This window comes from Vigna radiata, unplaced genomic scaffold, assembly GCF_000741045.1.
Source record: "Vigna radiata var. radiata cultivar VC1973A unplaced genomic scaffold, Vradiata_ver6 scaffold_149, whole genome shotgun sequence".
Lineage (NCBI taxonomy): Eukaryota > Viridiplantae > Streptophyta > Magnoliopsida > Fabales > Fabaceae > Vigna > Vigna radiata.
Genome location: NW_014542731.1, coordinates 757,181 through 767,978, shown reverse-complemented (window position 1 = coordinate 767,978; position 10,798 = coordinate 757,181). Strand labels below are relative to the sequence as shown.

At 33.2% G+C, this 10,798-nt stretch overlaps 1 protein-coding gene across 1 annotated transcript; it reads left to right on the top strand.

Annotated features, from left to right (window-relative positions):
• Positions 1-584: 584 nt before the first annotated feature.
• On the top strand, positions 585-7,459 carry LOC106780617 (glucosidase 2 subunit beta). The gene is made up of 6 exons (XM_014668912.2): positions 585-804; positions 958-1,071; positions 5,256-5,351; positions 5,645-5,791; positions 5,866-6,007; positions 6,844-7,459. The coding sequence occupies exons 1-5, from the start codon at positions 699-701 to the stop codon at positions 5,967-5,969; spliced, it is 567 nt and encodes a 188-aa protein (XP_014524398.1). The 5' UTR covers positions 585-698; the 3' UTR covers positions 5,970-6,007; positions 6,844-7,459.
• The last annotated feature ends 3,339 nt before the right edge of the window (positions 7,460-10,798 follow it).

Sequence of the window (10,798 nt, the reverse complement as noted above, 5' to 3'; positions counted from 1 at the left end):
TCTAATAATCATCAAGAGAAATTCTCATATTTGATATTAGCAATAAGTCTTTCAGAAAAAAACATTTTATTATAAATTCAAAAATAATAAAATATAAATTAATCTCACCTAAATAATTCACACTAACTTTAATCTAAAAAGTTAAAATAATAATTTTATAGATCTTTATTATTTTGTTGAACTTTTTCGTTATATTTAGTATGGGATTTAAGTGACATTATACTTCTTGATGAAAAACTAACAAAAAGATTACCATTATACTTTTGCACAAATGGAGGATTGCGTATGAGTATATTTTGAATATTAGGTTTATTCATAGTGGTATCATCTTTTCATGTCATAGAAGTAATTAAATATTAATTATGATAAATAAATAATATCTTTAGGAAAAGTCCTGTAAAAGTAATTAGGAAAAAAATATTAAAAAATATATATATCGAGTTCTTGATAAATTTAATAATACTCTTAACATTAACAAATATATTTAATATCAATTAATTGGGTCTTAAAATGTTTTCATTTTTGTTCAAAACAAAAAATTGAGGGTGAGTTTACCAAACATGCACATAAATTCCACTCAAGAATTGAGGTCAAGTCAAGTCAACTAAATCTGAGCCTCGAAAATCGAGACTGAAACTGGCTTCTCTCGAGAAAGAGAACACAAACGCGCTTTTGTTCATTCACTCACTCACAGAGAAATGAATTCCCATTGCTTCTTACGTTTCCCTTTATCATGTTTTTTTCTCTTCGTTTTTGCCCCATGTTGTTTTTCACACCCTTCACTCCTTGGTGTACACCCCCTAGGTAGGTACCCGTGTCACCCTTTTGCTTCAAAACACCAAAGCATGAATCTTTTTTCAAGTGGGTATGCAACCCAATTCAAACGTTGCAGTACCCTCAAACCATTTTTCTTTCATTTGTGTATTTTGGTCATCTTGAATTTGTGTTTGGGTGCAGATGAGAAATATTATAGCTCTGAGGTGATCAAGTGCAGGGATGGATCAAAATCCTTCACCAGAGACCGTCTTAATGACAATTTCTGTGACTGCCCTGATGGCACTGATGAACCTGGTATGTGTTTATGCAAGATGATGAGTTTTATGGTTGTTAGATTTCCTACTGCTAGATGATTTTATGTTTTAGGAAAATTGGAATTTGGAAAGGACAAAACTTTTTAAGCATTTTCGTAAGTATTTTTAGTGTTGTTTTCTGTTAGTTAGTATGTTTTTTTTAAGGTTTTTAATGTTTTAAATAAATCTCCTATTTTATAGGGAGAACTAGTCTTTATTCAGTTGCAGGATTTTCTTTTATATTGATGCCATTTTTCATTGTATATCTCTAACTGTCATACATTATGCAGTTGTTCAGTCTTTGTATAAAGGCTTATATAAGCTTCACGTTTCCTTTGAGTATGAACCATCTCTTAGATTAAATTTTTGTAAGAACATACCTTGATCTCAACATTGGTATCAGAGCTCCATAAGGGCCTGATACATAGTGTCGCGAGTGGAAACAGTCTGAGAGAATGTGCAAGTTCAGAGTGATTACATAGAATGTCTGAAAAGTTTGTGCGACCAGCCATCCCAAGTTTTGATGGCCACTATGATTTTTGGGCCATGATGATGGAAAATTTTCTACGAAGCAAAGAAAAATTATGGCCACCCGTAGAGGAGGTGACTCCAAAGCTTGGAATCACGCCGATAGAAGCGCAGCGGAAGGGTGTATATGAGGCCAACCTTACAGATCTAAAGTTGAAGAACTACTTATTTCAAACTATTGATAGGGAATTCTTGAAACTATATTAGACAAGAGCACGTCTTAGCCCATATGGCAATCCATGCAACAAAACTATCAGGGAGTTAAGTGTCCTCAACTTCAAGCATTGTGTTGTGAATTCGAGTTGCTTGGAATGAAAGAGGATGAGAAAGTGGACACCTATCTGGGACATATGCTCAACATTCTTCATACGATGAAATTCAATGGTGAAGTGATAAACACAAGCATGGTGGTTAGCAAAGTTCTCATATCATTAACTCCAAAGTTTAACTATGTTGTATGAACAGGTGTTGAAAGTCGTTCATGATGATAAATCAGCAACTGGTTGAGGTCGCGACAGAAGTGGTCGTGGACGTCACAAGTTAGGTCACTATCAAAATCAGTGTCCTAAGTTGGAGAAAAAGGCTCACTATGCATCTTTGAAGAAGCAGCAAAGGTAGAGTAAGAACTTTTGCTGGTTGCATACGAGGAAACACAAACTGTACATATGGAGGATTGGTTCCTAGACTTTACAGTGATCACATGACCGGAAATAAGTCGTGGTTCACAAAAGTACAAGAAGAAGGAATTAATAGGATGGTCAAACTTGACAATGATTCAACTTTGGTTGCCATTGCAAAACGGAGCATTCGTGTTGAGATTAATGGCACCCCTCATGTTATATCAGATGTCTATTATGTGCTTGAACTTAAGACTCCTCTTTTGAGCTTAGGACAACTACAAGAGAAGGTTTTGTCTATCCTAAGTCAAAATGGCATGTGCAAAATTTTTCATCCAGAGCGAGGCCGCATCATGTAGAGCAAAGAGAAACCGAGTGTTTTATCTATTGGCTTCACTACACTCCCATTGCCTTCAAACTGAAGAAATTTTAGAAAAGGAAATGCACTTATGATAGGTTTCTGTGTAATGAAACCTATCTGACTTCAAGCACTCACACACACAAACAAGAACTTAAACTGTAAAAAGAATGGGTTTATGTATTACTATTGAAACAATGTACTCATATAGCACTAACAGGAGCCTAATCCCCCTCTTCTGGTCAAAGTCCAGACTTTACAAAAGAATACTAAAAGTTGTCCTCTCTACCAGATCCCCCTTGCCTTCTTATAGAGGCAACCCACTTCTAACTATCCAACATACCGTTCGGCTCCCCCTGCCTTTATACCATTCGACTTATATCTCATGTTCCCCCTGCCTTTATATGTTCGGTTTCTAACTCACTTCCCTCCTGCCTTTATACTGTTCGGCTTCTAACCTAAACCCATTATATCCTATTACCTTATATCCTATCAACTTATGTCATCGACGATTTGGACATCTTAATTTCAACGGTTTTGGTATGCTTGCAAGTAAGAAGATGGTGATTGAATCACCACCTTTGAAACCACCCAAAGATATCTGCACTACTTGCTTAGTCGGTAAACAACACAAAGATACCTTACCAAAGCATAGCATGTGGTGAGCCTCCACAAAACTCTAGTTGATTCATGCTGATATTCGTTCTCTCATGGTAACAATAGATACATTCTAAGCTTTATTGATGATTATTCACGTAAAACTTGTGTTTATTTCTTACATGAGATATCTTATTGTTTTCAAAACCTTCAAAGTCTGCCCCGGTGCCTTCATTACTTGTCTTAGAACTGATAAAGGGGGAGAGTTCACCTCCAAGGAATTTGTTGATTTTTGCACTCAACAAGGTTATCCAAGCAATTGACAGTTGCCCTCACTCCACAACAGAATGAAATCGCTGAACAGCAAAACTGCACCATTTGAATGTGGTGCATGCAGTTTTACATGAAAAATAAGTTCCCAAACCTTTTTGGCCTGAGGTAGTACGATGGTGTGTGCATGTTCAAAACAGAAGCCCTACTTCTGATATAGGTTCAAACGAGGGTAGGTTTCATCCAAAAAGGCAGAGAGACTCAGTTTACTGATTTCAAAAAGCTTTATATGGAGTCAAGCAGGCCCCACGAGCTTGGTACAACAAAATTGGAGCTTATTTTGCCAAAGAATGGTTTAATCGATGTTCTAGTGAACACACCTTGTTGACCAAAATAATTCAGGGTAATATTTTAATAGTCAATCTTTGTGTTGATGATTTGCTCTTTACGGGAAAAGTAAAGACATGTTGGAAGAATTTAAAAGCTCAATGAAGATGGAATTTGATATGACTGATCTTGGCAAAATGAGACACTTTTCTTGGAATAGAAGTTGTACAAAGTAATGTAGGGATTTTTATCAAAGATGATATGCTTGGGAGATATTGGCTCTTTATGATAGAAAGTAATTCAATGCGAAATCCTATTGTACCAGGAACAACACTATGTAGAGATGAGGAAAGGGCTTCATTAGATACTACAAAGTTTAAATAGACAATTGGTAGTCTCATGTATCTCACAATTACCTGGCTAGATTTAATGTTTCGGTAAGCCTAATCAGTAGATATATGGCAAATCCAAAGGAATCACATTGGGCCGCAACAAAAAGAATCTTAAGATATCTTAGAGGCATTATTGAATATGGTATCTTCTACCAACAGGGAAGAAAGGCCGTGCTGAAGACTTTGATGATAAAAGAAGCACTTCTGATTTAGTTTTCTTAATAAACACTGGATTTGTCTCATGGCCTCAAAGAAACAACTCGTGGTGAGCTTATCTACAATTGAGGCAGAGTACATTGTTGCAGCATTTTGCACATGTTGATGCATTTGGCTTTGCAAAATTTTGCAACACCTTGGATCAGAAGAAAAAGATGGAACAGAAATCCTATGTGACAACTGTTCTACTACTCAGTTGTCCAAGAATCCCGTCTTCCATGGAAAGAGTAAACATATTGCAATGAGATTTCATTTTCTTAGAGATTTAGTTAAAGATCAAGTTATTTGTCTTAATTATTGTTGCTTTGAACTCCTATTTTATAGGGAGAACTAGTCTTTATTCAGTTGTAGGATTTTCTCCTACATTGGTGCCATTTTTCATTGTATATATGTAACTGTCATGCATTATGCAGTTGTTCAGTCTTTGGATAAAGGCTTATATAAGCTTCACGTTTTCCTTTGAATATGGCACATTCTCTTAGATGAAATATTTGTACAAACATACCTTGATCTCAATCGAACTATAATTAGAGTTTCTCTTCGGTAGTTTGGGTAGTAAAGGGATCCATTAGAAGTCAACATAGATTATGGAGGTGAAAGTTCAATTCTTAAGGGAGAACAACATGAAAAAGCATCTAAATATATGTTTTTAAGTTTTGTCCAAATTTAAAATTGAGGAGAAAATTATTTGTTTATCCTGAGGCTTAGTTTTTAATTTCGTGGACTTTTATTGATAGTATTGAATATGTTGAGAATTTGGTCGTTTCTCTAACGTCATAAATTTTCTTAGTTTTTCATGTACATCTCTTTTGCAATATCATGAGATGGAATTTCATAACATTTATAACTAGTTAGAATGTTGTTGTTCATTTGACTACAGGGACTTCAGCTTGCCCTGCCGCAAAGTTTTATTGCAGAAACCTTGGTAGCAAGCCACAGTTTATAGTTTCTTCTCATGTTAATGATCACTTTTGTGGTAAGAAAATGGATTTCACTGGCCTTTATAGATAAATAAAATTTTGATTGCTTTTGGTGCTTTGTTACCTGTCTTGGTCTCTTTATACTCATTGCCTATTTGAGATTAAATGATTTAAAGATTGAAATTCATTAGTACCTTAAATTATGTCACAATTGATCTGGTTTTACATTTCACAGAAGAAATCTGCTTTAACATAAATTGGCAATAAAATTACTTTTCCTGAGGCAAGATATAAAAGGCTGCTTCTGCCTTCAACTTTGAGTTCCAATATTCCTTCAATATTGCTGCAGATTGTTGTGACGGGAGTGATGAACATGATGGAATCATTTGTTGCCCAAACACATGTGTCATGGGTGGAAATGCAGAGTCGAAAATTAGCTTTTGCAAGTCAAATAAAAAAGAAGTGAAGTCGGACGAATCAGTTCATAACGTTACTGGTAATTTGTTTTCCAAAATATTTTCATGTGTTTAGAAACTCATGTAAAAATAAATTGAAACCTTCCTGGTTTAGGTTTGAAGTTGGTGTTTATTCTACAAATGGTTCTGGTTATTTTTCTGGTATTTCTCTGGAGTTTCCGATGCCGCACAAGATCAAGGAAGAGACTTCACCATTGAATTGAAAGAGACCTTGCTGTTTACCTGACATTATACAGGTAATATTTTGATATGTTTTCTTCATTTTCCCTTTCTTAGGTCTTCCTGGTCATGATTTTGTACTTTTTAACAAGTTGATGTCAGTGCTCATTTCATAAAAGGATAATGATACTTTGACAACATTTTAACACTATATATGTGTCATTCTGTGATTGATTCATGATGTTTATGATTATTATTATTGATTGTGGAGTAATTTTGGATCAATCAGAGAATGACACGTAAATGGTGTTAAAATATTGTCAAAAAAATGTTGTTAAAGTATCATTATTATTCATAAAAAAGCTTTTCCATAGTATTTAACAGAAAGCAGAAAGAGTGAGAACAAGAAGAAAGCATCATGGAATATATCACCTTTTGTTTGTGTTTTCATTTAGGAAAGATATATAATAAACCATATATTACTTGTTGTAAAACTTTAACATATCAATACTTTCTCTAGTTATATTTTTAAATTGATTGATAGTTTCTTTGCTGTATCATTGAGGCTGCAGGATTTTTTCCTTCTACATGATATCACTACACGCACGGTTTCTATTGTCTTTGAATATATGACTAATTCAATTTGGTTATGTGAATGTTTACTTCAGCATATTGTTCTGCTCATATATTGTTTTACATCCTGACGTTTAAATGTTGTTCTATGTTGTTATTGTACTATACATCATTGTGCAGATATCATGACCTTTATTACTGATTTACCAAATGAGTTGTTACATTAATGTGATTTTGTATTATATTTGGTATTATGTTATTGGTTTCACTCTCCAAAGGTCCCTTCCCCATTTCTTACTCTTGCTATCTGACAAGGGAGTCAATGTTCTTGTTGCATCAGATTCCTCAAATCCAAGTTTCTCCTCTGATGTGCTTGGTTGGAAGATTGAAGCAGCAATGCTTGTCTCAGACATTTTTGTGTACAATATTTTACTTGAGGTGCAATCAAATGGACTTGTAATTTATCTACTGCCAAGTCATTTTGAGTTGGTGGATGCAGTTTGCAAATTCAGTTCTTTCTAGGTCACAGAATTCAATGAAGCAAAATGATGAAATATGGATCCACTACAGAACAAGGATTGCTGATGAAATTGTTGGCAGCACCATAATCAAATAGGAATAGAGAAAGTTGTTGAGGTTATTATTGATTTTTGGGGTACAATTTTGGCTGTGTTAGATTTGAAGATTATAATATTATCTAGTGATTGAATAGCAGTATTATAGTAGTGCAAAAACTGTCATGCACTATTTGTTTCACATAGCTACATATAGAAAAGAGCATACTTCACATTGGTTATTCATAATTGTTAATTAGTTTTACCTCTAAACTATCATAATAAAATTAATAAAAAAATTCAAGCTTCAAAATTTTTGCAAATAAGATGAATGGAGTGTTGTAATGATGGAAAATAAAGTTGACTGGACAAACCAAATTGTTTAAGCTAGTTAAATAGGAGAACCTCCCAATCTGGTGGATCAAAGATAAAAAGTTAAAATAAAAAAAATTAATATTGAACTTTTATATTATATTATATTATTTTAATAAAACAAATATATATTCAATTTCTATTTTTTTTTTCAGTTAGAAACATGAATTAAAAAATTCAAAATGCAGGGAATATTTACATAAAAAATATTTTATTGATTAAGAGATTATTGAAAAAATAATTGTGGTCTCACTTCTTGTTTAATAATTCCTTCTTCATTTCTTTTAATAAATTTCAACTAGTATGTAGAATGTGTTAAAAAAGTATGTAAACAAAAATGTGTCATTAGCACTCTTTTAAAATCCTACCTTTTTTTTTTTCATTGTTTTTACTTATTTACTTTATCGTGGATGTACTTTTTATTGGTTTTCATTTTTTATGGGTTCATATTCCAAGTCCTTCAAGTAATATTATTAGGATATTTAAACTGTCTTAACCCTTGGCTCCAAAACGATGGAAGATTATTGGGTCTGATAGAAATATATGATAATTTTAATATAAGAATATGATATTTACTTTTGTCTTATCTTTGTAGACTTTTAAGGAAGGATAAGGAGAGGTAATTTAAAAGGTTTTTGGACATGATTAAAAGATTACATATTAACATTCTATTCACATAATAAGATATTGGAACAAATGTCTACTAAGTTCATGAAGCATTTACAGACATAAGAAAAATTCATGAACAAGAAACCATAAAGTTGGAATATAATCATTCAGAAACCCCTGCCTGAAAAATCTAGAGATCCAGGTAGCTTCATGCTGCTAATGGAAATTGAGAATTTGATTGTAGGTAAAACATGGTTAGATCTTGGAGTAAGAGCTATATTGATGTCACTTTTGATGTAAAAAATGGTAGGAGATGTGGAGATACAACCTACTCAAATGACATTACAACTTGTAAACAAATAAGTAAAATATTCATATGGTGTGGTAGAAAAGCTACTGGTTAAAATGGATAAATTTTACTTTCTAGTAGATTTTGTGATTATGAATATGGAAGGGATACTCAAGTTCCTCTCATCTTAGGAAAATCATTTATGAAAACTACACAAAGTTATCATAGATATTAATGATGGCAAGTTGAAAGTAAGAGTGCAAGATGATGAGGTCAACTTCAATTCTTTTGAAGCCATGAAGCATACTATTGACAAAAAGGATTGCTTCAGGATTGATATTCTTGATGAACTTTGTTGGGATGCACAAATGAGCATAATGAGTTGATCCTTACAAGAATTGTCATAGGATTGAGAATGTGCATTGACTACAAAAAGTTTAATCAAGCAACTGAGAAGCACCATTTTCCATGGATCAAATATTAGAAAGACTGGTTGGCCAAACATACTATTGTTTTCTAGATGGATACTCTGGATACAACCAAATAGCACTGGATCCCCTAGACCAAGAAAAGATGGCATTCACTTGTCCTTTTAGAGTTTTTGCTTACATAAGGATGTTACATACCAACTCTAGGAGTCACTTAAGAAAATCAAAGTCTAAGAATTCGAAAAGATAAAGTTTGAGAATTCAATTTATATTAACTTTAAAACATACTTGTCCATATCTTAAATTAAATAAGTAAAACATCAATTACAAGTTATAAATTATTCCTATAAACTTCTAAAACACCCTTATAAAATTCTCATGGCAGATCCCCTATCTCGTTAATTAGCAACGGTAGAAACATCTGCATTCCTATCTTCTCCGGTACAACATACACATCATATAATCATTGTAGTAATCACACACAACAACAACGACGACAACGACGACAACAACAAAAAAGTATGAGTGAGTTATTTTGAATAATAAAAATCATAATGTGTTGAAAATGATATGGCTTAGTTTCTCACACCAAGAGGGGGGAGGGGGGGGTGGTGAATTGGTGAAACTTAAAATCAGAGTCTTTTCAAAATCTTTTTCGCAAAAGGATGATCTTTAAAAATTTTCTTGAAACGCAAGGAATAAGATTTTTCAAATGCAGCGGAATATAGTTGACTATGTAAAAAGTAAAGTCGACTTTGAAAGTAAAAGTGTAGGGATAGAGAAATCAAACATAGATTTTTATACTGGTTCGACCAATTTTCCCATATCCAGTGTCTTTCCAATCCCAGGAAGCAAATGCACTATAATGATCAAGGTTTTTACAACAAGGCTTTTATAACGACCTCCACGTCAAAAATATAAAACACTTATCTAATCCTCTAATCAAAATATAGGCATATAACAAAGAAGAACAACAGTAAGATGTCCACTCTCATGAAGTCTTCAACACTTTGAACAATCCTCAAAGTCTAGAACGCCGCACGTCCTCTTCCTATAGTCAAAACAGGGCAACAACAATCTTTACAAGATTAAGAGAAAACTGATCACGAAACAGACACCTCAAGTGCAGGTTGATCAGACAGTAAGAGCACACAAATTCTTGCTCGTCAAGCAATCATCAAAGATGAACACCACAGTCTTCTTTATGGATTCTTGGAGCTTTCACACGTTCTGCAAGAGATCAATAATCTGAAAGAAATTAGTCAAATCGTTAGAGTCACCAAAGTCTCTACAAAATTCAAATTCGCGTCTATATATAGTTTTTCATAAAACTGACGCTCTTAAGTCGACTTTGCTACTAATAGAGTCGAATATACTCAGACAGTTATAACAAATAGTAGCAGTAAAAAAACTTAATTGATTACACAATTAATGCAGTTGATTCACAATTGATGCTTGGTCAAACATAATAAAAATATAGCTGTTAGACAGAAAATATATGTCAAGTATTAATAGAATTTCAAAACATAACAGACTAAGTCGAATGGCTTGCGCACATAGTCGACTTGGTAACAGTTAAATGCATAGTTTTGAAAAACTTTCTTTCCAAAAATACTCAAAACACACTTTGAAAAAGTTTGTGCAAAGCCACGAGTTTTAATCGACTTACTTCATAATGAAGTCAACTTAAAGATGTTGTTTTGCCACACAATCTAAGTTTAACAAAAATGTATGTGGTTTTCCTATTTCAAAACATTTTTATGCAATCACAAATAAGATTTCATGTATAACATAGTGAATTTGCATGCAATGACAGAAACAACACCAACATGTTCTCATATAATCATAAACATGAAAGCTATGAACATGTAACACATAAACACATGTGTTATTAATTATGTGTTGTCATCATCAAAAACCAAAAGCTTTGAGATTGTAAGGTTTGACTAAACCAATGCTCTCCCTATCAATAATCTCAACATAATGTAATCTCAAAGTATATTAATTAAAGCATCACAACATTAGCATTCACCCAAAACTAGT

Bases quoted from the DNA above. Each gene is read 5' to 3' on its own strand.
- LOC106780617 (XM_014668912.2), top strand. From the start codon at position 699: ATGAATTCCCATTGCTTCTTACGTTTCCCTTTATCATGTTTTTTTCTC. The intron at 805-957 runs GTAGGTACCCGT...GTTTGGGTGCAG, and splicing joins CCTTGGTGTACACCCCCTAG to ATGAGAAATATTATAGCTCT. The intron at 5,352-5,644 runs GTAAGAAAATGG...ATATTGCTGCAG, and splicing joins TGTTAATGATCACTTTTGTG to ATTGTTGTGACGGGAGTGAT.